The sequence below is a fragment of the Mytilus edulis genome, chromosome 3 (assembly GCF_963676685.1).
Source record: "Mytilus edulis chromosome 3, xbMytEdul2.2, whole genome shotgun sequence".
Taxonomy (NCBI): Eukaryota; Metazoa; Mollusca; class Bivalvia; order Mytilida; family Mytilidae; genus Mytilus; species Mytilus edulis.
This window is the reverse complement of record NC_092346.1, coordinates 53,552,996-53,580,238: the sequence shown is the minus strand read 5'-3', so window position 1 is coordinate 53,580,238 and position 27,243 is coordinate 53,552,996. Positions and strand designations below refer to the sequence as shown.

The following is a 27,243-nucleotide window of genomic DNA, read 5'->3' as shown; positions in this document are numbered from 1 at the left end:
TGTATTATTTGCAATTATTCTTATTTCTAAATTTTAAATTCAAATTGAAAGTACACAGGGGTCACTTTGGGGTCAAGGTGAATCGAAAATGGCATCACCGGTTAGGAGGCTGTGCTCAAGCTCAAAGCTTATTTTTTCCGCATCTGTACACTGTCAGGTAACTTTGTTGTTATAAATAGAAAATATAATACTTAAATCAAAATGTGCTGCAAGTATGTCATCGACAAAAATGTTTATTTGTTTGCAATTTGTTGTCCAGTAAAAATTTTCGCAGACGATACTAAAATTTATGCACCTACTTCTAAATCTGATGTCTTACAGAATGATCTAGATGCCCTCTACGATTGGTCCAAGTTATGGGACATGAAATTTAATGTGAACAAATGTAAACAAATCCATTATGGAAGAAATAATCCTGAAAATGTTTATACCATGAACAATATTGATATCATTAAAGATGAACAAGAAAAGGATCTTGGAATTATTTTTCAAAATGATCTTAAATTTTCTCAACATATATCAAGTAAAATAAATAAAGCCAATAGTATACTTGGGCTAATTAACCGAACTTTTATCTTTAAAGATCAATATACATTTTTAAGACTATACGTTGCGTTGGTACGACCACACGTGGAATATGGAAATACAATATGGTATCCGCATTTAAAGAAAGATATTAATGCTGTAGAAAAAGTGCAGATGAGAGCAACTAAATTAATTCCTGATATACGACATTTAAGCTATGAAGACAGATTAAAAGTACTTAAACTACCTTCCCTAACTCACAGAAGGCGAAGAGGTGATATGATACAAGCTTTCAAAATATTAAAAGGATTCGAAGATATATCTTATGAAAGATTTTTTACTGTCATCAGTACAAATACCCGTGGGCATAATTGGAAATTAGCAAAACCTAGATGTAACACTTCTTTTCGATTAAGACATTTCTCACAACGAATTATTAATGATTGGAATAACCTACCAGTTGAAGTTATTTCATCAAAAACTGTGGAAGCCTTTAAAATTAGTATAGACCGTCATTGGGAGTCAGTCATGTATCAGTTAAGAAATTGATGAGGACACAAATAGTTTTCTATATAACTTTTTAATTGTGTGAAATATTGCACCAAATCATGCAGGATTGATGATTGTATCAGTTTTGAAAGTGTACCAAAATAGGGTGGGCTAAAAAGGATAGGATCCTTCCATATGAGCCCCACAACGATCTTACAGGTATCTTACAGGTAGTATTGGGAACAAATCCTTGAATAAACAGAATATACGAAGTTTCTTTTTTTACTTTTGTTTTGCAAAACTATAGATCTATATCTATATAAATATTCACTACTTTTTCAAAAACTTTCCCGTTTACATTGTTTAGAAGCTTCATTTTTTCTTAATTTTATGGGGGATCTGTGACAAAAAAGTTTTAAAAGGTAAATGTCAAACCAAAGTTTATAATTCCCATTACTACATTAAGCTAAGGATTATGTACCGGTTTCTTGTTATAATGATTAAACTTATGGATTTTTTATTGAAAATCTACAGTTTTTTCAAACTGCACCCTTAAATTTTGATAGCCTGTACTCATTAATAAATAAATATTTCTGCAATTCTAGCATTGATTTCCGTAAACGGTAAAGCAAGTTTTGAATTTTGAATTGAATTTAAATCCAATACAAACTGTGACCTATTCAAGTACACCTTTAGGGTGCATTAATCTTTAATGACTATGCATAGGTTTTTGGGATGATAAAATGTGTGTATATCACTTTTAATGAGTCCATGTAGTTCTCAAAAAATGAGGATAACTTTTCTCATGTTAATTTTTTTTTATTAATAAAATTGAGAATGAAAATGTGGAATATGGTCAAGAAACAACAACCCAACTAAAGAGCATATAACAGCTGATAAAACACATTTTATACCTGAAATGGCATATATTCATGAAAAAAAATGTAGCAAATTTTCTTAAAGATGAATAGACTTAACCTGATTCACAGAAAGTTCATGGCTATTAAAACTTCAAAATAATTGACAATTTTCAAGGATATTAATTAACCTTTTAAAACACATAATAAGAAACAGGTTTCTTTGGAACAAGTTGTTTCATATTCTATAAATTTGTACCATTTTAGGTAAAAAGACTCAGCTAAGAAAATTTAGTTTTTATCACTATTGAATGATGAGTCAATTGAGGGATTGTTACTCATTTTGGAAATAAGCTTCCTATTTGGCGAAATGGGCACATTACATTTGCTTGCATTTGCACATCAACATTTTTGTCAAGCCTTCAAATTTTGTCCAAAAAACCTAGACATAGTGATCCTACATTCCGTCGTTGGCGTTGTCCACCAATCTTTACTCTGTGGTTTAAGTTTTTGAAATTTTAAAATCTTTCTTAAAGTTTCCTTGATTTCTACCAAACTTGGACAGGAAGCTTGTTTATGATCATAAGTACGTCTCCAGATATAAATTTTGTAAATAAAAATATTGTTTTTCTGTAAGTTACTTATTAATGGTCTTACTTTTTCTGCCAGTTAACATCACATACAGTCTGCAGTTAAAGTTCTTAAAACATTTATTAGATTCATAAAGTAGGTGAGACACTGGGTTCCACGGAACCCTTACAATTTTTTAAACATTTGAACGCAACTTTTGATTACATTTGCACGCAGTTTTTACAATATTCATGAAATCTAGGATTTTATTAATATAAAAAACATGTTCAAAGATATTTTTATATCATAAAAGGTAAAGGTTATTTGTAGTTCATATTTGAACAATAAATACTCAAGGATTCTGTCTGGTTAAAGAGCATGCATATCTGCATCTATCAAATCAATCGATAATGTTTTTTCAATTTGTTAGCTACTGATTTCTGTAAATTCTTGTACATATTTGCTATTTTATAAAATGAGTTATACAAATTTTTCAGAGTGCAGCTGCAGCTAGACGGTCAATATGCCTGACATCAGTAAAATACAAAGAATTTTACTGGAATGACAGATCTGACCCAAATGAAAAGGTTTGTGTTGTAATGTATAGCTTATATGATTATAAAAGAAATTGTACAGAGTAATTTCCATCTGGTTACGGTCAAGTGCATCTAATTGAAAGCCTCTGGTGAAAATTTGGAGGAAAGAAATATGCATGGGTAGCTATATGCATATGTAAATTTGTAGCTATGCCTCCTTTGCTAGGCATTGGTAGCTATTCATTTCTTTTACACAAACTTCTTTATACTTTCTTAAATGGTGAAACTGGATCGGATGGGGACAGAGCTGCAACTTATTTCTCTGATTGTGTTTTTGCATGTTTTGACAAAAATACACAATCTCTGTCAAAACATCAAAAACAAACTTCAGATGCATTTAAAAAAAAAGGACAACACCAGCCTGTAAGCACAATACTGTGAAAGTACTTTTATTCGTGGGGTACCAATTTTCGTGGTTTTCGTGGATGACTTTATCCATGAATTTAAGTGTCCAACGAAATAAAACAACCATTGTCCAAATCAAGACCAGACATGGAAATATCCCCATCGGTAGGTTTGACTACTTATATGATCTAGAGAATATATTGAATAATGACAAATCTAAGAAGACTTTAAAAGCAGTCACAGAATTACAACCGCATGCAGGATTATACCCATTTTATCTTTAATAATCTCAACTGTACAACTTTTGATCTTTTAATTCTCTTAAAAAAATGTGTTTGATCGATGAAAGTCAGATTTTCGGTATTAATATGCTTGTATGATAAAGTGTTCATTTTATATCCTCATAGTTCTCATACATATGGGAAATTATAATTTCATGCTGGGCTTGATTTTGATAAGAATTATTTGACAATTCAAGATACGTTTATAGCATTTGTTTATGATACTGATTTCTTTAGGTGACATGTTTATGGCCTTATAAACACCTTTGATGGTCTTTAATCTGTTTAATCTGTTGATCACTTTATCTTGGGTTAATTAGTGTTATCGCTACGGGTCAATGTTTACTTTGCAATTTCCTCAATCCAGACTATTTGTAACCTTTGTTTCTAAGGCTTTAATTTTTTTTTTTTAGAAACTAAAATCCACGAATTTAAAAACCCATGAACATGTAAATATTGCTCAAACCACGAAAATTGATACCCACGAATTAAAGTTCTTATACAGTAATAGAAAGACTTGATTACTAGTTAGTCAGACAAACAAATCATTAATCTTTAATTTGACCCTGCCAATATAGTTGTGTGAATTTTTGATTATTTACCTTATTATAATATTTGTAGAGGAATAAGACTGCAGATTTATTTCTTCTATTCATTGTGAAGGACAATGTGAAGTTTTGACTTTAATTTTGTTTGCTGCATTGTAACCATTTCTAAAGACCAGAAAATGAATATATCATCATAAAGATGTAGCGTAACAAATAAAAAATGTTAGATCCTCAATAGTATTAGAGCAATATCTATCTGCCCTGATATTTTCAGATGAATTGAACAACCCCTTGTTAGGTTGCTGCCCCTGAATGGATAATTTTAAGGAAATTTTGCTGTTTTTGGTTATTATCTTGAATATTATTATAGATAGAGATAAACTTTAAACAGCAATAATGTTCAGCAAAGTAAGATCTACAAAAAATTCAACATGACCAAAATGGTCAGTGGACCCCTTAAGGAGTTAATGCCCTTTTTTTTGTAATCTTTAAAATTGTGTCTGATGACCCTGCCCACCAACCAAAATGACCAACGTGGATAAAAATAGTACATAGGGTAAAATGCAGTTTTTGGCTCATATCTCTAAAACCAAAGCATTTAGAACAAATCTGACAGGATAAAATTGTTTCAGTAACATCTCTCTGCCCTGTAATTTTCAGACCATTCAGGCAAACTGTTGTTGGGTTGCTGCCCCTGAATGGGTAATTTCAAGAAAATTTAGCAGCTTTTGGTTATTATCTTGAATATTATTATGGATAGAGATAAACTGTAAACAGCAAAAATGTACAGCAAAGTAAGACCTAAAAATGAGGTCAACATAAACAAAATGGTCAATTCACCCCTTAAGGAGTTATTGTCCTTTATAGTCAATTTTTAACAATTTTCATAAATTTTGTAAATTTTTACAAATTATTTCCCCCTGTAACCACTGGACCAAGTTCATTATAGATAGAGATACTAATAGCTTTACAATAATTAAGTCAGAATTATTCTCTTTTTAATGCATTTGAAATCCAATTAATCCTAACTTCTGGGACCAATATATAATGTCATTTCAAAATTAATACAATTTACATGTAACAAAATTTCTACATATGTACTATATTATGTCTTAGGAATCAAATGTATATAAGAATATGAAGATTATTATTACATAATATTGTGATAATGCTTATGTATGTTTTTAGACCTTTGATAAGATCTTGATAGCTAACCGTGGAGAAATAGCATGTAGGGTTATCAGAACATGTAAAAGACTTGGAATCAAAACAGTAGCTGTCCATAGTGATGTAGATTCATTAGCAGTAAGTGTCTATACATTGTGCTAAAAATAGAATAATGTTGAAACTTATGTCTGATGAATAAAGATTATAATCTTCATGTTTGTGTCATAATGTTGAACATGTAGATGATATAATATCATATTGTATGATAGAATTACTATAATTATATGAAATTTCAAGTTTAAGATTATTTAAGGAAATTTGACAGGAATAATGTAATGATTTTCCACTTTGATAGCCAGTTCTCAAATACTCATTGACATACAACTATATTTTTCTATATATGCAACAGCAGTATGGGAGAGTATAACAAGCCCATAAAATAAATCAGTCTGAACACTTTTTCTTTATTTCAAATCCAACTTCAGTTGTTTGTTTCACCTTGAGGGAGACTAAGGTGTGCTGTTTCCAACAGGGGCAACAACATCAACAATTTAATAGTTTATGAGGAACCACATATGAAAAGTCAAAGGTTTTGGTATGCAGTTTTATAAACATTGGCATTTCTCGTTTCCATGGAAATTATTTGTTCCATTGACTTAGAATGTTTTGCATAGTTTGTAATAAGTATTGCCATTTGGATTCAATATTTGCATTATACTGTCAAAATGACAAAAAGATGAGACATATCTTTGTGTCAACATTTTATAAGATAATAAGTGACCTGAAACCAAGTAATAAGGGGTGAGGATGCATCTAGGGGGGTGGGGGATGCAATATATCAATCTCCCTCCAAAATTCTGACATACATTTCTTGCATCAATATTTGTGATGAGATAACCTTAGGTCCTAGCTTATTTCCTAACCATTGTAAGATTTAATTTTAATAGTTCTTACTTAAACCTATATATTCTAGGTCCATACTAGAATGGCAGACGAGCATGTATGTATTGGTCCAGCTCCAACTAGCAAAAGTTACCTGAACATGGAAGAAATTCTAAAAGCAGTCAAAGATACTGGAGCACAAGCAGTAAGTTATTCCCAGGAGCAATTAAAAACACATAGTTTGTTAGTTTATGCTATTTTACTTTGAAAAATTACAGTACATTCATTGTATTCAGGTCAATGTCAACCTTAGAAGAGAAAAGAAAAATGTTGTTTTAACCATTAAGACAACAAACCAACAACAAATGACAATCAGAAAAAAATTAATCTAGAGGTCACAAATTTTGATGCTGCCAGGTACAATTGCTTTAGGAATTAGTCAACAGAAATTATGAATACTACTATCTATAGAACTAGAACTAACATATTTCATGTATTGATAAACTACAATATAGATAATGATATGAACTATTCACCTCAAATTCTTATTTTTGTTATTTATTGAACTTAACCTAGTTAAATCTTTAACTCTAACCTTGTTACCTTACTCATTAGACATTACAAAACACAACCAAAGATAGGTAAAGAACTTAACCCTCTATTCATACATACCTTCAAAATGTTATCTACTTTGCCAGTTTAACCCAGAAATTTGTGATGCATTTTTTTCTTTTCAGGTACATCCTGGATATGGTTTCCTGTCAGAGAATACTATCTTTGCAGCCAGATTGGTAATTACATATTCTTTATAAGAGACTTTTGGAATCTGCCATTACCGGTATATTGAAATTTTGAAAGCATATTCATCAAATGGGTATAAGTGTGAAGTTTATTTTGTTTTTACAGCTTTTACATTAATGCTAGCAAGACAAATCTTTGTTTGGCTTGCTTGCTTTGTTTGTGTTTGCTCAAGCATGACAATTAAGATAGGCGGGGCTTCAGCTTGTATACATCATACTTAAATTTTATTGGACGTTATGTTTGAGGTTAAGGACACTTAATTTCAAAACATCGCATGACACATATTCTCACATGTTTCCTTACCTGTAAATATACAATACAGACAGGATTCTACTTCGTCGAAATTATCTCCCCATTACGCCAGTTCATTTTCACAATCGTGGAAATGGAAGACAATTTTTTTTTTTTCAAGATCCAACTTAAAGACTGTCGTCAAACACTTTTAGTAAAATAGCTATTCGAACACACCTACTCTGATTTTGTGGTCCATTGGATAGGTATTTCACTTGACCCCTATATTTCATCTTTTAGTACTGTGAATTTTTTATGCTATAAAGTCAACCTGTAGCTTTGCTATATTAAATGATAGCATCTGAAGCGAGATGATGTATCAAATACTCTTGCTAAGTTGTACGTTTTAAAGACAAAATATTCATCTCAAACACACCCTAACATAAAAAAAAAAGGTGCACTCGATTTTCTCTTTTCGATACAATTGTTTCCCAGTTTTTGGAATATTTTCTTTAGTAACATAATGGAAGGGCAGACATGGAAATAACTGACTGAACTAATAGATTGATATGTTATAAAAAAACAATATTAGGTCAATGTTAAAGGACAGTTTCTCAGCCTCTTACAAGAAAAAAGTTTATATTTTTCTTTCATTGGCAAATTATTGTATTTTTAAAGGTGAGGAAACGTGTGAGAATATTTGTCGTTTGATGTCTAAAATTAAGTGTCCTTAACCTCAAACATAACGTCCAATAAAATTTAAGTATGATGTATACAAGCTGAAGCCCCGCCCATCTTAACTGCCATGCTTGAGCAAACATCGATACAAACAAAGCAAGCAAGCCAAACAAAGATTTGTCTTGCTAGCATTAATGTAAAAGCTGTAATAAAATCTGTTTTTTTTCTCTTTATTTATGTGAACAATTTTTTCGTAGCTAGTAGGAAAATATCAAAATAAAGACACATATAGCATTTCTTGAGGTTTATGAAAATATCTTGAATAACAGCAATACCATTTAATGAAAATAAAAGTTGCATATGTCTTTACCTGGGTTTTTTTATGTAATGAAAAAGCCAGACAACAGTACAGTACTGTATATTTCGTTTTAAACAAAAGCACAAACCTGGGTATCAGTAGATACATTGCTATCTAGATTATAGACTAAATAACTTACATCAATGAGTTGCATGTTTAGAATGAGATTGGAGTGGAGTTTATTGGTCCAAGCAGTGGCCCTATCAAGGCTATGGGTGATAAAATAGAAAGTAAAAGAATAGCTACTAAAGCTGGAGTTAATATGATCCCTGGACATGATGGCGTTGTAGAAGACGTAGACAGTTGTATCAAGTATGCCAATGAAATAGGTAAGGGGATTTTTTTATCATTAGGCATACAAATAAATCACAGGTACCAGGATTAAAATTTTACTTTTGACCTTGACGCGCTTTTCATCTACAAAAAACTTGACAGTGACGCTTAAATAAAGAAATGTAAAAATGGCTAAATAAAGTACAAATGTCTGTTACACCTGAAATATATAAAAGACGTTAAATAGAAAAATTTGATTTGTAATGTTTCAGATGGTTATAATTGTTATGTAATGTGAATATACAGGGTCCAAAATAACAATCTTTCTTGGCATGGATAAGTTTGAAAATGAATTGATACAGTTACTGAATTAAGGTGGTACCCAACACTTTCACTAAAACTAATTTGGCTCGTTTAATTTTCAAAAAATTTATAAAAATTTAAAAAAATTTTAACCCACCGTTTTGTCAGAAAAATTACACTGGTTATATAGCAAATAGACAAACACCAATTTTGATCATTGAGAAGCTTAATATTCCCTTTACAACACAACATAATTAAAACGTTGAGCGGACTTTACTTCAAATGATATTGAGTGTTAGAAAAAATAATTGTTATATTTTATAGATTCAAAAAATATTTTGCTAGACAAAATAGATCTATAATTGATAAAGCCAATTTTGTCCTAAATCTTAGCATCGTCTCTGGCAACATTAAATGTTTTTTTATTAATTTTCATGCTGGAGAAGTGTTTTTTCATGCAAAAGTTCTTCTATTTTTTTTTTTAAATTTACGGTAGTTTTATTTTTGAAATATAACAGAAAAAAAATCTTGTTTCAGTCATAAAAATTGTCAAATATGTTTTTTACTCCAAACTATGTTCATTTTCAGGGTACCCTGTGATGGTGAAAGCCTCAGCTGGAGGTGGTGGTAAAGGTATGAGGATAGCTTGGAATGACAAAGAGTGCAAGTATGATAATCTATAAAAACATATGCCTTTTAAATTAGAATTTAATGAAGACTTAGTTTTGCTATGGATGCAGATATGGAATGGATTTTTTGAAAATAGATATTTGCAAGTTAATGTCAGTTTAATCATGCATTTGCAATCAGCTTGACTGACTTTTGGCAGACTTATGGCCTTTTGGACTAATATATTTAATAAAAAGATAACTTATAATCCATATGTTGTTCTCCAAGAAAACTAACACTGTGCATTGATTATTTAAATTTATTTTACGAAACAGCGGAAAAAACACTTTCATTGTTTATTTTTAAGTACCATACAAGTCATAAGTCAATGTTTTACTAATTCATGAAAAATTATGCCTCATAAATTTCAGGTAGTCGATATTCTGCTCTTTTATAAAAAGGAATTGCCTAATATTTTAGGGGAAGGGGGATTATGGTTTAGAAGGTAGAGGGATGTCAAATAGATTATTATCATTGATCAGGTCAGGACCACTACCTTATATGGAAATGCATAAATTAGCATACTTATGTTCTCGCACATGTAACTGTTTATTTACATGTGACGCAATTTATTTTTACCTAGGTTTTTGACCAATCCACTAAATGAGTCACAATGCATGATGGACTACTACGTGTTTACAATCAACCAAGAACATGTGTTATTTACTGAAATACAACACATTTTTTCGTGCAAAGCGGGATTCACAATTTCGCTTTGTTTTTCATTTTGTGTATCCTCATTTATAGTTCGTGATATAAAGTATTACTTCCATGCTCAGATTAACGAAGAGTTGTTTCTATGCGAAGAAAAAAGGGTTTGAATTTCCCGATATATAGCCATTAACATGTTTGATGATGGCACAGAGATTTCATGTATTTGTCCACCAGAAGCAACGAAACAACAGCGAAAAAACACAATTACCCATGAGACAAACTTACTGGTGTAAAGTAAGCCGTCGATAACAGCCGGTGCTGATATTCATAAGTACAGCAATGTTTGTATAGATAATTAAAGGCAAATGTGGGATCCTTGAATTTTATGTTCGTTAAAAAGGCGAAGAAATATTTACATACATGGCAGTGTTAACAAAATCTATAAGTATTTTTGTTGGTCACATTTCAGTATATGGGACTTCCAAACTGTTCCCTTTGTTTTGAAGGTAGTGAAGTCAGCAACTGTAGTTTCAGTTTGTTCGTTTTTTAACAGGCTCGGACAGATGTGGTATGATTGCCAATGAGACAGCTGTCCACAAGAGACCAAAATGACACAGAAATTAACATTTATAGATCACAGTACGGCCTTCAACAATGAGCAAAGCCCATACCGCATAGTCAGCTATAAAAGACCCCGATATGACAATGTAAAACAATTCAAACGAGAAAACTAGCGGCCTTAATTATATAAAAAAAAATGAACGAAGAACAAGTATGTAACACATAAACAAACGACAACCACCGAAATACAGGCTCCTATACAATTTTTTTTTTATGGGATAGATTTCTTGTCCTTTTATAAATTTAATTGGGTCGGGTTTTTTTTGGTTTTTTTTGTTTGGATTGTTTTACACAAGTAATTTTTGTGTCATTAATAGCTTACTTTTCAGCATTGGACATATGACTGCTTACTTTACTAAATTATGTCTTTGTTTGAAAGATGTCTCATTTGGCACTCATACCTCATCTTCTTATTTCTATATACAAAGCACGTTTCAGAAAAAAAATAATAGGTAATATGGCACCCACTATGATCCAGAGACTTTGAATATTGGAAATAATTTACATATGTCAACAGGACAGCAGCCTAACGATAAAAAACCTCTGAGGTATATTTTGTGATAAAATTAGCAACAAACGGATATTATCGTTGGATGAAACTATAAAAAATGTATTAAGCTACAATGTATATACCGTACCCGCTCAGTGGCAGATCCAGGGGGCGGGGGTTCTGGGGGATGGACCCCCTTTTTTTTGGACGATCAGTGTATTTGGATTGGGACATGTAGTTGGAACCCCCTCCCCTTTTGTCCAGGGTTAGGACCCCCCTTTTTAAAATGGCTGGACCTGCCCCTGCCGCTTTCATAACACTTATTTTTAGCATACTGAATATTATGATGTTCTTACTATTAGTTCAGGTCCTTATAAAAAAAAATACACATTCAGTACAGAAAGAAGTGTTTCAATGAAAGTTTCGTGTTTTTCTAGGCAGAAATGATTTTGCAATGACATTATACAGGTCTAAAAGAGCTCAAATGATTTTCTTACTGGACAGTGGTCACTTCATTGGATCATGTCGTGAAATTAATGCAGGTTCAATTCATAACAATGCACAAAACCTACTTTTGCAAGGCGAAAAAGAAAGTCGAATCGTGAAGCCAATAAACAATATTTTTTTAATCTGAGCATACAAATTGAAGATTACGTTATATATTTTACATTAAATATATTTGCAGAATAAAAACTTTGGTAATGAGAGTCCGAGACAATATATTAATTGACTGTTTTCCCACTAATTACACATGTTTTAAGTAGTATAATTTACTCGTAGTAGCCCACAATGCATTGTAGTTCATTCAGTCGATTGGTCAGTTTTTCAAGGCCATATTGGCCTTGTGTTTTGGAAATTACTATGCAAATATAATCTGACGTCAGAAAATCTAGAGTTCTCGACCTGTTGATATACAACTAATGTTTATAATAATTAGAAAAGTTCAGGTAAGTGTTACGCCTGCACAGATGAAGAAATACTTATGCCATTAATTTGTCATGAAATAATGATTCAGCCTTTTGAATGGTCAAAAATTTGATATAGACATTGCATATCATTAAGATAAATATATAGAAATACATGAGAGTTTTAAGTGTACAACTAGAGATGAGGATAAAAAATGAAATTAATTATTTTTTATATAATGAAATAGAGTTTATCCCTAAACTATAAAGTGAAAGTTCTGTTTTGGTTTGAATAAAACTGTACTTATAATGTATGTTCTGAGAAACCTTATTTAATTTTCTCTCAAAGGCTGTATGTTATACCTAGCATTGAATCCTCCTTCCTATATGCATGATATTATATATTTTTAAGCAGAACATGAATAGCAGAGCTATATTTGTTGACTTGAACCATTTCAGCTGATCTAAATTATACCATTAAACTTATTTATCTAACCTAGCTTTAGCTTTGTTTAATTTGGCTGCAATTATAGAATTGCAATGCTAGTCTCTTATGTTTTATTATTGACAGAAATAAACTGTCCTTTAGGCTTGAGTCAGAACTGTAATAAGTTTTCATTGACAAGTTAAAAAAACAATCATTGTATAAAGCTCCTAATTCTATTGAATGAAAAAAATCAAAGAACAATGGGACTTATACAAATATTGGGTCCTAATCAGTCAAAGCTGTATATTAAGGTTACCCCAACAGGTCTGAAAAATCTGGAGTTCAAAAGTATATGTATTACTAAACCAAGACAATAAAATATTGAATTGACAGGACAGGTTTTTGCTTAATAGCGGTGATTTATTATGTATAAAAAAGAAGATGTGGTATGATTGCCAATGAGACAACTATCCACAAAAGACCAAAATGACACAGACATTAACAACTTTAGGTCACCGTACGGCCTTCAACAATGAGCAAAGCCCATACCACATAGTCAGCTATAATATGCCCCGATAAGACAATGTAAAACAATTCAAACAAAAAACTAACGGCCTTATTTATGTAAAAAAATGAACGAAAAACAAATATGTAACACATAATGTATTTTTACAGAGATGCATATAGATTGTCAAAAAATGAAGCTGCTTCCAGTTTTGGTGATGATAGAATGTTGATAGAAAAGTTTATAGATAATCCTAGACATATTGAAGTGCAGGTAAAGACTCAACTCCTTTTGTTTTATGTTTTGACCTTTTTTTTTTTTTAGATACTTGTTAAACAAAATGGAAATAGAGTTTGCTTTTTAAAAAAGAAAGTAAGATGGTACTGAGTGGACAATCAAAACTTATTTGAAAATTGGACTATCAGAATGTTTTTATTTTGCCTAATTGTTCTTTGACCACATGTCATACAGTTTGGTTATTGTCCCTTAAATTTTTACTCAAGGTGCATTTTGGGTATTTAAGATAACCAGTATTGTCTTTGTATCACATCTGTTTTGTTACTGTGTAGTACACAGAATATGTGTGAAATAAGGATTTTTTGCTTTCTCAGGGTCTTCCCAGGACACTTTTTTTTTTTTTTTTTATCTCATTGGTCAATAGATATTTCATCTTGCCACTTGAAATTTACCTTTTTTCCATGTTCATTTTTTTTATTGGTTAAAATCAGAATGAAAATAGTATTAATTATTTCCATACATAATTGCCTATTTATTTTAAGGTTCTTTGTGACAGACATGGTAATGCCTTATGGTTAAACGAGAGAGAATGTTCAATACAAAGAAGAAATCAAAAGGTTATAGAAGAGGCTCCAAGGTACTTCCAAAGTGTTTATATCTTATATTGTGAATAGAAATGTCATAGCATAACATTTGATTTGAGTATGCATTTCTCTTGAAGGAGGGTGGTATACTTCTTTATATCTGTTTGTCCTTCAGTCTGTCTATATGTCCTTCTGTTAAAATTTTGGTCACATTTTTCTAAGAAACAATAAAAGCTTCTGGAAATTTTTTATTATCTGGAAACATGGTATAGTGCTTATGAGCATACTTAATTTCATGCAATGACTTTCCACAAGTATTACTTACCAACTTCCAGTTTTCTGAATACTTTCTTATTCTTGGACACACATTATGGCCGTATCATATATCATCAGTGAGCAATAGCTAACGGTCCATATATATTGTTACTGTAGTTGTACTAAAATGTGACCCTAGTTATTTTTTGTATCAAAACAGCATTAGTATTATGTTTCTACTTTTATAGTTTTGCTATTTTGAATCATTATTTAAAACTTCTGAAACTGACTGGTCAAGTGCAATAAATAATCAGTTACAAGCAAGTTCTTAACTTATGCATATCTGACACTGTTTTAATATTTCAGCACATTTGTTGACCCTGACATGAGGAGAGCTATGGGAGAACAAGCCACAACCTTAGCCAAAGCAGTAGGATATGATTCTGCTGGTAAACAAATTATTTAAGTCATCCTAAAATTCTATCGGTACATGATAGACTTTTATATGGTTATTTCATGCAATTGAAATAGGAATGAAGAAATATATGGTTGAAATTCATGACTAAAAAAATTTCCGACCACACATCACTGGTTTGATGTGAATTCTCATATAATACTATGCCATTTGTCTTGCAAATTCCAATGATTTATAAAAATATGATATATCTTTTGTCAACTTTAATAGCAGTATAATAGCTTAAATTGGTTTGAAAATAAGAAAATAATAATGTAAATTAAAATTTTACAGGTACTGTGGAATTTTTAGTTGACTCAAAAAAGAACTTTTATTTCTTGGAAATGAACACAAGATTACAAGTAGAACATCCCATCACAGAAAGTATAACTGGTATAGATATTGTGAACCAGATGATTAGAGTATCCAGTGGTATGTATTTATTAAGTTTGCATTATCATTACTTATTCTTTATGCTCACATCAACTAAGTTGCAACAGGCATTCAGAATGCCAGTGTTGTCCATGTCAATTTTTATCTGTGTTTGTTTCGCAGCTAGTTCTCCAAAACAAAAAAATAAACAACCATATAGATAATTCTGTATGCAGACTACTTTGTAAAAGGAATTAGTATGGATGTCCATTTTGAAAATGATCTCAAGTCCATGCAATTAACCGATGTTCAGTTCTTATACCCTTAGTTACCTGTATTCATGTTACTTGTCATAAAACTGAAACAGGGGGAGTATGATACGTTCTATTAAAATAGGTAACTCAGCACTTCATCTTTTGCTCCTTTATTTAGTTGATGTCTCAGTTGATTCAGTGTTGTTTAAATTTACAGGAAACAAGTTATTACATACTCAGGCAGACATTCCAATTGATGGTTGGGCATTTGAATGTAGAGTTTACGCTGAGGTAAATATAAAACTAAGAAGATGTGATATGATTGCTAAAGAGACAACTCTCAACTAGAGACCAAATGGTGTTGTAAGTCTGCTATTATTCTGTTACATAAAAAGTTATGAATCAAAACTTGGCTCAAAACAGGCTAGAAATGCTCGACAGAGCCTCGCTTTCTACCTGTTTCTAAGCTTTTAAAAAATAAAATTTATTTTTCCAAGCTATGTATGGTAATTCTATATTTTATGATCTTTAGTATGCATTTCTGTTAATTTTGTACTTGGTTGTTATATTGCTTTGATGAATTTTTACATACCCTGGTTACAAAGTTTGAAATCACTGTTTACATACATTTTTCCAGTACAATTTATGAAGACTTACAGTTTCATTATTGCTAGTTTTAATTCCAATCAGTGTTTACTGCAAAGACATATTTTCTCATTTCATGCACCCTTTATTTCCAGGATCCATACAAGAATTTTGGTATGCCATCGATAGGAAGATTATACAAGTATATAGAACCTAATCATATAGATAAAGTAAGTAAAAACAGAATACTGATTTCTTTTTTATGACCATGTCATTAAAAATATCCGTATGTAGTGTATGCAAGCAGCTTAAAGACTGTTTTATTGATAAATTAGTTGGTGCCTAGTAAATTTTTTGTCTCATCTAATACACTTTATTATGTATCTAGTTTTAATCTCTGTTATGATATGGGAGATATTTTAAGGTTACAGAAATCGTTTGATCTTTGAACTTGTTATTGGATGAACTTGGAAAAATTTTAATTTTGCTTTTGATATGTTATTTTTATTTGTATGTAATTCTTGTGAATGTTGAAAGTGGATCTATATATGTAATTTAATGATTGTGTATACCTATATATTTGTAACAGGTGCGATGTGATAGTGGTATACAGGAGGGTAGTGAAATCAGTATTTACTATGATCCAATGATCTGTAAAGTAAGTTTTAGCTATTTATATTCAGTAATATTTTACCTGACCATTTATATAACCTTTTAATTACTTATTTTTTATCCTATATTGATTGAAAATAAATTAGAAGGCTTTGCCTTTTTTTGTGATTAAAGAATAGAGAATGGAAATGGGGAATATGTCAACCCCCCCCCTCAATAATAATCCTGGAGGCAGGGTTTAGATGGCCAATAAACAATAATGTATCTATTGAAAAACAAATGATATGAGATATCTATCCATGACTCAAATACATCAATACATTTTGTACATGCATAGCTACAAAACACACAAAAAACAAAGGAAGAGAGCTCTTATTACTGTTCTTCATCTCAAAGTCACTGTGATGCATTAAGACACATTTCCCTTATAACTCTAGCCAATGTTAATTAAACAAACACACAGCAAAATGCACGGTAAAAGTCCGTTCAAAAGTCCAAGTTTGATGTTAGAATAGGTAACAGAAGAAACTAATCAAAATGAAAATGATACACAGAAATTAACGAAGGACTACAAGCATATTCCAGCTCCAGACTTCCAGTTTATTTCTTCATCACATGAAAATCAACCATAATTCCTACTGTTGAGTATCATGCCATCATGAAGAACATAACCTGTATCATGCCAAAAACTGGCTTCAGAATAAATGTGTTTATTTCTTATGCAAAGACCCTGTGAGTGAATCAATAATAATCCCCACAAAAAAGGCTACTAAAATGACTTGACAACAGTATTGTTACTAATCCTTGTGAATAAGTCTCTCAAAATCTGCTTAAAAAATAAAGTTCTCATAATATTGTGGCATGAACAATATTTGATACTTCTGTATTGATTTTATTACATATAATTTATAACCAAGAATTGAAAAGTTACTAATAGATTTAAAGTGATGTTTTGCATGTTACAGCTAGTGACTTATGGTGAAAACAGACAGGCAGCTTTGGATACCATGGTAACAGCTCTTGATTCCTATGTTATCAGAGGTAATCATTTGATTAAAAATGTCTCTTTTATTTTACAAATTTTGCATTCCTTTACTTTCTTGACAATAGACAACTTTCGAGTTTGATGCATTTCTGTCAAAATATCTGGTTTTAGTGAATTTTATTCGTGCGTTTATGCGGGGTTCACACATTGCCGATTATTGCTCCCGTTTGAGATCAGACAGCGATAAGACACGAAAAAGTGAGAAAAGTCGGATCACTATCCTCAATTATCTGGAATGTCCTATCATTGTCTGAACACAGTCGTTTAAGTTCGTAACAGATTCCTACGGGTCAGGAATGGTCCGGATAGTTCGGCGAAGCACCACAACTGTTAGGTGAGTCCCGTAACATTTGAGGAAACTCCACCGATTATGTCTAGTCGGATTACAAGGGTGACTATGTTGTGACAGATTCTGATGTATCGGATCACAATCATAACATGGTTCAGAGCTTTCTGGACGGTGTCCGGTGGAACGGGAATGATCTGGAGAAATTTTTCATTGCTGTTTTTCTGCCAATTGAGTCCAGATTACATCCAGATCTTGTCAATTGCGAACCACCTTTGCCGAAACTGTTCCTAAACAGTCCCGTTATTAATACGAAATTCATCAATGATACCCATGTCAGAGTGTTGACAATTACAGAATACCATACAACTGAAAAAGCCGTTTGCAATCCGATAGAGCGGACCGTGATAGGATAATATTCTGACAGTACATGATCATTCCGAGTATGCCGACAGTTTTCGAGCGTCCGTTCACTGTCGGATTACATTCGGTAGAATTGGGACGCAGTCGTGACAGACTTGGTAGAATTTTACCATGCGAAAGATACAAATCGGATTAGAAGCGGAATTGAGAACAGGATTATTGGGACAAATTAGCTTGAAAGGGTTGAATATCGACGCTTCCTGAACAATATCTGATTGTTGTTTTGATCAAATTTTTTTTTTACAAATTTTAATTAAAGTTTGAATTTCAATCAACGATTCATAGGATCTTGATCAGATTTTTGACAAATTTTAATCGGGAATGGTCCTGTCAAGGACGGCACTAAAAATCGTGAATGTGTGACCCCAGCTGAAGAGGCATCATCACTACCGTTCCAATGTTGATGAAGTGGTTGGAAAACAATAATGCTATATTGCATGAATTATTCTGCAAATTAAATACTCATAATTGACAATCAGCACTGCTGTCGTTAGGGATCGTGACTAAGTACTTACAAAACAAACTTTATATCTAGTTTATCTTGCACAATGACGATCACTAAGATGCTTGATGAACGGTAATAGTGCAGGGATACAGGCGATCCTCTTTATCTGGTAAATGACATCATAAAGACGTTCATGGTTGAGAAGTTTTTCTTGGTGGCAGATGTACTCGAAAGTGGTCTATTGTAAGATGTATCAAAAGCCATGTTTATAATCAAGTTATAAACTTCAATCTTACAAAAAAATATCTGCACCAGTCTGGTACATTTATGTTGCAGTGATAATAGAAAAAAACATTTCTGGTTTCATCAGATCACTTATGCTATGCCTGTATCTTGTCCTGCATAGCAACAATTGGATGTGGTTCACTACAATGGCATTTCTCTTGCAGTGTATCATTATGAAATTTTTTCTGCTCCTTCTATAGTGTGTAATGCCAAATTTGTGTATATTCAGGTGTAAATCATTATTTTCCTTCTTTTTTTCCGGTTTCCTGTCCATTCCGGCTGAGAATGAAAGTCCCATTTTTTTCCCTTCAAAGTCTTTGTCAAAATACCCTTTGTAAACCGGACCCTGTGTATTCTGAATTCCGGTCTAATTATGAAGTCCCAATATTCTTAATTACATTAATTATTACCTGTCAAAACCGGTTTGTCTAATTAATTTCAATGATCGATATGCAATCAAAACATATTTGTTTATACAATATGGCTTTTAAGGATAACCAATTAGTCAGGTGTTAAACTGTGAACTTACAATCGTACAGTAGTGAGCTGTATTATTTATTAAAACATTATAAACGTGTCAATTAAATGAAAAGACACACCGACGATATCTCGGATTGAACTTATGTTGTAACTTGGATAAACAAATTTAAATCCCTGAGTAAGAAATTTTCATCGTGATTTCGAAATCCTGGGTTCCCTGTTGTGGACCCCTAAACAAATGACCTTGATAATGAAAAACACCCGGATGACAATAATCAATGGGTATTGTACACTGTACAACAATGTTTCAATAGTGATGACATTACGTTTGATAATATTCTGGCTTTTTAATCGGCTATTCCAACATTTCAAATTAATGATCATGGAAGTAAATCAAAACTCTCGTCTCACAATCCAAACAACTCGAGCATTATGATGCAAATGCAAACAATGAAAAACGAAGTGAAAGTATTTTAATTTATCAGATAAAATTTACAATCATAGAGAACTTTTACAAGCAAAATATCGGATGTCACAAGTCATTAACTTCCGGTCAAAACGGAAACCTGAATAAACCGGCTCACTGTCCAAACCGGCCCTTTTTAATGGTCCCGTAGCCGGCCGGTTTATACAGGTTTTACTGTACATGTAATTTGATCAAAAATATAACAGAGTTCTTTTTTTCCACAGGTGTAACACATAATATTCCATTACTACGTGATATAGTGACAGAGAAAAGATTTGTAGCTGGTGATATCAGTACTAACTATCTGCCATCAGTGTATCCAGATGGTTTTCCAGGTAAATGTTCACCACATAATTTAAAGATGGATTTGAGTTTTTAATGAACATTATATTTGCTTTTTATGATGATATATATTTACACATAATGACAGAAGAAACTTGCATTGTTGATTGAATAATTTCTGAAATAAACTTATGTTTTCTTAGATAGAAGATGTTGTATGAGTGCCAATGGGACAACTTTCCATCCAAGTCATAATTTGTAAAAGTAAACCATTATAGGTCAAAGCACTGCCTTCAACATGGAACCATGGCTCACACAGAACATCAACCTATAAAGGGCCACAAAAATGACTAGTGTAAAACCATTCAAACAAGAAAACCAAGTCTTATTTCATTTTGATCATGAATTAATTATATTTTTTTCAATCATGAATTCATTATATTTTCAGGTAAAGTTCTGTCAGCAGATGAAAACAATGACTTATGTGCAATGGCGGTTGCTATATATATCAAGGATCAGCTAGTAGCCAGAACATTTACTAACCAAACTAGGTAAATAAGTAAACATGTAGAGCATGGCAAGATCCATAACTCTGTAAACCAGTGATTTTTTTAGAGGGAAAAACACATACTTGAAAACTTCTATATATATATGTTATAATTCTAATAGGATGTACAAGGGAGAAGATTTTACAATTGATTTATTGTGCAAAGTTTATATGACAATTGATGATTATCAGTATGAATTAATTACAACTGTCAATGAATTATCTGTTTGTCTAACATGAATTTAGTTTTCATGTAATGATCACTAGTGTTTTTCTCCACTATTTACCCGGAATGTTGACTGGGGTATAGAAATTTGGTCATACCGAACTTTGTTAAGATCCATTGTTAAGAGGGCAGTTATTTGGTGGTGCATTATTTATAGATACACAGCCAGGTCAGGTTTAAATGGGGTCTGTAGGTAGCATGTTGCAGAGCAAAACTTCTGCCCCTAACAAACATATTCTCATGTTTTATTGACAGTCAAAATTGTTTGTTTATTAGTTTAATTAGGAACGTTTATTCCTCTAAGGATTTTTATAAGTATTTAGAAATGATGTTTAAAAATGAAATCAGCATATGGTCTGTATCCCTATAGAAAAGTTACTTGCTAAATATCTCTTGTTGAGTTGGTTTTTTATCATAAAACAGTGGCAGTAGTATAAACTAAACTGACATTTCTTTTTAAAGAATCCCAATGGATATAAATGCTCCTACGGAATGGGCATTAGTTGTCAATCAACCAGGTGGCGAGTCAGTGTCAGTGAAAGCAACCTTGACAGATGGACAAATTAATGTAAGTACATTGAAATGTATAATAAATACTTGAAAAATCTAACAAAGCTGCCCATAGATTTATCCTCTAACTTACATGAACTATTTCATGTTGAATGATTCAGAAACTGCTGTGCTTTATATTTAGCATTGCATAACAGAAAGGTTACATTCTTAAAGTTTTTCTCTCAGAAACCATGCGAGTTTAACCAAAGCTCTCAATTGCTTCTATTTGAGAATTAGGAGATGTAATACAGTCGATTCCACTTAATTGCATACCGCTTAATAGCATAATTCGGTTAATTGCATACTTTTCTCCTGCACAAAACCATTTCCCATTCATCTAATGTTAAATTGTACGGTTATATGCATAGCCCCACAAGTGGCATTTCGGTTAATTGCATAGAAAATAATTGCCAGCTAGATATGCTGAGTTAAAACTAACGAGATTTTTGACCGGAAACAGCAATTTGGTAAGTATATTTTTCTTGAATGCATCATAATTTTTTTATATTATTTCACATTTACTTCTGTGTTATTTAAATAAAGTTTTAAAACAGTTTCTTTCGTGTTTATATGATTATAAAAAAGACCTCGATGTGTACACAGGTAAAGTTTCCCATATTCTATTTTAAGCCTCGAGGTCATAAAAATGTCAATCAGCTGATTGTTGTAAAAACACTTGTTGTAACCATTCTATGATCTTCTATCTCAAAAGGTGTTAATTATTAATTGCATTTCAAACATTGTTCATAGATTACATTTTGTGTGTATTTTTAAAACAATAACGCCTGCTAATTATCGGTCATATCCGACCATGTGCAATCTCGTAATTTGGCTAGGGGTGATCTACATTTATGTTAAATATTACAGGGCATTTATATATGGTTGAAGAATTTCATACGTCAATCTTTCATTTTTAATATTTTTTGAAAAGAACAGTTACTTAAAATTATTATATTTTCTCACTTTCAACACTCGTGTAGGGCCCCAATGTTAACTGCTTTGCATATACGAAACTAACGAGGTTAAAGTAACAGTGTTACATCACTGTGCAATCGGTAAATACTGCATATTAAAGGCAGTTCCTTACACATTTATTGTAGCAAATGATTATAAACTGTGTAGCATTGTTCAACAGTTTGTTTTAATCAAAGCGTAACAATATAATTTATACATCCGGGTCATTGAAACAAATCTATTTTTAGAACAATTTTATTTTCGTATCTCAGGTAAAGGAAAAGTCGGTACATAAATAAACAAAAACTAAATGTGTTTATAAATTTTATTGAAAGAATAAACAATGAAATAAAATGCATGACTTTTATTAGAATAAATAATCATTCAATATGTTGTAAGTGGATTATGGACGTTCATCTTTCTTCAGGATTTCCTTTACTGATCTGCACTATCTATGTCAATTGGCTCCGTATTTTGGCATTTCGGATATAAGCATACTCCGCTTTATTGCATAATTTCGTCTGACAAATAGGCTATGCAAATAACCGGAATGTACTGTACTATGAAACGACTATCCATCATATACCTAAGGACTAGGATGATAACAACAATGACCAAAATAGTCAAATTTTTCAAAAGTTTAGTGCTAGAGAGCTACATTTTAAATACTTTTAAGAAAAAAAACCTGTATGAAATTTAAATAATTACTCAATATTGTACATTCTTCTAGTTATCTTTAGTTATTTCAATGATTGAGCTTTAAGAGAAGAGTTGAGTGTTATAAAGAGTTTTTTTCCACAAACTGAGTCCCTGTTATTTACTGTCTTTGGTTAAATTTTGATGTTTAATTACTGTTGGACCATTTGTTGCTGATTGAAGATATTTGATAGACTGTTAAATGTTTGACTTCTAGGGAAATTGCATATTGAAACAATGTATAAACAATTATTTCATGAAAAAACTGTATCTTAACCTTAAAAAAGAAAAGTTGATAGTAATTTTTTCCAAATGACATTTTCCTTGAAATAATTTATTAAATTATGCTTGTTTTTTCTTCCAAAGTTAATTTAACTTATATATATAAGTTGAAATAGAAACTATATTTTTGATTTACTGTAATTTGTTGTTGTTGGTAGATGGACATTGGAGGAAGAACAATATCAATATCAAGTGACATTAATTTTACTACACCACTGATAGAAACAGACATTAATGGAAATCATAGGATCTTCCAGGTAATATATGAGATCTATTGGTAATCATGATCACATCTTTCATATTGTAACGTAACTTTTATGATATTTAAATAAAGTTTCTCTTAATAATACATAATTCTTATATGATTTGCATATTAGGAAATATGTTAAAATGATTGGTTGAGAGGACTTCCGGTAGTTGTTATTGAAGTTGTTTATTTTTGGATAGACGACGCTGACCGAACTACTTTTCGTAACCGCTGTAAACAAGGTGGCGGCTATAATAAAACAATACGTATAGATGTTCTTTTCACTTCGCATTAATCGTTAAATTAAATAATAAACATAAAACATTTGTTTGAATGATAATAACATTTTTTATAGTCCATTATTCTATCAGAAAGCAAATTTCATGGAATACATTTTTTTGCGGTAACAAATAAATATATTCATCTGCCAGGTCTATTCAATGACTCTAATATACAACTGATGTGTGATAGAGGTAACAAGTGTTGAAAAATAAATTCCTTATCTCCAATTTTAAAGAATTATAAGGATTAAACACCTTTTTAAAGGAATTTATTGGTGTATAAACTAGACCAATTCACTCACAAACAAATAAATATGATATGTTTGTGAGTGACTTCGTTTAATTTATACAACCATAAATTCCTTTAAAAAGGCGTTTAATCCTATAATAACCATCTAATTATCTCTGGTAAAGGAAGGGTAAGTCATGTAAGGGCTTGTAAAAAGGTTCCAATTATTGTCCATACTTTTTTTGTAGTGTGAATAGGTATAAAGAAATTCTTCTTCCTTTATCATTCATAATTTTTCAGCTGATTTTAGTGGTTAGATAAAATTAGATATTTCTACCTACATATTGTTGCTAAGTTTATCCATGTTCAAATTAAGTAACTATAATGGGAGTTACACTAGTTTATGAACTAAAAGCAAACAAAATAGGAGTAATACTGGTGACTGAATGATAAGTTTATTACATTACTTGTATATATCTTAGTAAAAATTAGAGAAATCTGATTATACAGTGGGTAGTACAATTTTGTAGTAGTTTACTAGTCCAAATAATTATGACGTCTTGGAAGGCTATTTTAAATTTTTACTTTGACGCCTTCCGTCGATGTAAGGCGTCAAAGAAAAAATATATAATAGCCTTTCAAGATGTCATAATTATTTGGACTAGTAGTTTACAAAACAAGAGTGATAAATAAATGAAAAAAATAGTAATGTCATACTAGTATTTGCATTTCATTGTCATTTCATTTCCTAGACATCAATCGAATAACTATCATGCAGAAATTTAAAAAAATCTTTAATCTTTTCAGCTTTCACAAAGAATTGGTGGAGGAAAATATAATCTCAGATTTTTTGGCACTGTGGTAGGTTTATAACATTTAAATTAAGTGTTTATACATGGCTTTTTAATTTTTATTTTGTTCTATATTTCTTCTACCTTTTTTAAGGAATTATTTAGATAGGAAACTTTCTCTCATGTTTATTGAACAATATTTTAGAAGTTAGCAAAATTGTAATTGTTGAACTTTTTTATCTCTTTTTTGATGTTCATTTTTCCACAAAAATAAAATACAAATTAATATGATGTGATAACAAAACAATAAAATTGAAATCATACAACTGCCAATTACAAATGATTTTGAAATATGCAATTCTTCAATTTCATCAGTTCCCTGTATCAGTAATGGATGAGTTCACCAGTAAAATGTTGGAATACTTGCCTGAGAGGGCAGAGGCAGACATCTCAACACTGATTTCAGCTCCTATGCCAGGAATGTTGAAATCAGTTACAGCCATAGTTGGAGAATCGGTAAAAAATAATTAGAATTTCATATTATTAATTCCTAAGTCATTACCACATTCAGATTGAATTATTTGATTTTTCTATACACAATCAGATTTTTAGTTGACCAATGGAGTTTCTTGAGGGGCTATATGTATGTCCAAGTAAACATCTGTTTCCTGCCGATGGTTGTAATTCTTTCCGGGCACTCCCTCTTCTCCTACCAATTAAAGTTTACAACCACAATATAGCCAATAGTGATAAAATTGAGGTTATACACCAACAACCAATCAATCAATCCAGTGAACATTCAAAACCAATCTTGAAAAAAACCTGTGATCCTACAACATATTAACATTTAACATTCCATGGCAATAGTACCTCTATTGTAATTGACTTATTGTTAAACTTGATGTGGTTTAACTTACATGTATTTATATAAGAGTCTTGTAGCTTACAAGGAAAGGTTAGATTGATGCTTCTTCGACTCTGGTGAAATTTTACATCTGACTTTATTTGAAATAAAGTCAAGTGATGGTAACACATGCAGATTATTTACTTTTCAGGTTGCTGAGGGTCAGGAGGTTTGTGTATTAGAGGCCATGAAAATGCAGAACAGCCTAGTGGCAGCTAAAACTGGAAAGGTGGGAATTATATCATTTTTTGTTTGCATATTTATTAGGTTATATTATACAAACTTACCAACTGCCTACAGTCTTATAATTTGTTGATATTTTGAATTGGTTTCAGGATATAACATAAAAAGGATAATTCTATTCATATTTAGAAGTGATATGATTAAAAGTTTCAAAAGAGCTCTCTGAATATTCTAGGGCCATGTGCTACATCAAATGCAGCTTGTCAGATTCTATTATAATTTTCTGCTTGATTTAACTATTATTTAATAAAAAGTATATGTATGTGTTTATAATCTTTTAATTTAATTCCAGATAAAGGCAGTTAATTTTAAAGAAGGGCAAACAGTTGATGAAGGAGATGTTATTGTTGAATTAGAGTGAACTATAGTTATGTTAATAATGATATTCCCCTTGTGGATCCAAGTAATGAGGCCATCTAGAAAGGATTTTTAAAAATATTTGTTTTTCAAATCAAAAGTGCTATTGTGTGTGTGCTTAAGCTGTTTGCTGAAGTACAAATCTGGGAACAAAAACAATCTTATGTTAGGTATGCAGTTTAAAAGTTGATGTAATTTTTGTATTTTTGTTATTTATAACGTTAAAGGAAAGATAGATAAAGATAAATAAAAAAAAAAAAACATTTATGCGATCAGTTCATGTCATAAAATATAGAATCTGTTTGGTATAATTTATTTGTTTTTTTAATATAATAAGCATAATTTTTACACAGATTGTGCCATAAGGTTTTGATGACAATGAATATAGGACACCATTTTGCAGAATTTTAATAGGTATGCACTTACAAGAAATGAGTTCATGTGATATATATAATTTAAAAAGGAGATTAATTTTTAATTCAATTTTTAATTATACCTGTGTTGTAATTCATGAAATCGTTTACCAATTGGATAACATTCCCCTTCATGAAAGCAACACTATGACGTGTTAAAAAAACACTTATGTATGCTGTGTGGCTGTCACTTTGCACAGAAATAAGATCTGTATTAAATAATTATTATGACAAAAATGTAAAAAAAAATATTAGCTTATGGAAGTCAATACCAAATCTAT

The 27,243-nt window shown here is 31.2% G+C and overlaps 1 protein-coding gene across 1 annotated transcript; it reads left to right on the top strand.

Moving 5' to 3' along the window:
- The first annotated feature begins 8 nt into the window (after nucleotides 1-8).
- Nucleotides 9-27,243, top strand: LOC139516840 (propionyl-CoA carboxylase alpha chain, mitochondrial-like). The gene is made up of 23 exons (XM_071307175.1): nucleotides 9-157; nucleotides 2,939-3,028; nucleotides 5,400-5,516; nucleotides 6,352-6,465; nucleotides 6,998-7,051; nucleotides 8,489-8,657; nucleotides 9,493-9,571; nucleotides 13,346-13,448; nucleotides 13,955-14,049; nucleotides 14,618-14,700; nucleotides 15,000-15,137; nucleotides 15,549-15,622; nucleotides 16,072-16,146; nucleotides 16,506-16,574; nucleotides 17,494-17,569; nucleotides 20,183-20,293; nucleotides 20,689-20,791; nucleotides 21,476-21,581; nucleotides 23,656-23,754; nucleotides 25,062-25,115; nucleotides 25,421-25,561; nucleotides 26,101-26,178; nucleotides 26,485-27,243. Exons 1-23 carry the CDS (start codon nucleotides 89-91, stop codon nucleotides 26,551-26,553), a joined length of 2,166 nt encoding a protein of 721 aa, XP_071163276.1. The 5' UTR covers nucleotides 9-88; the 3' UTR covers nucleotides 26,554-27,243.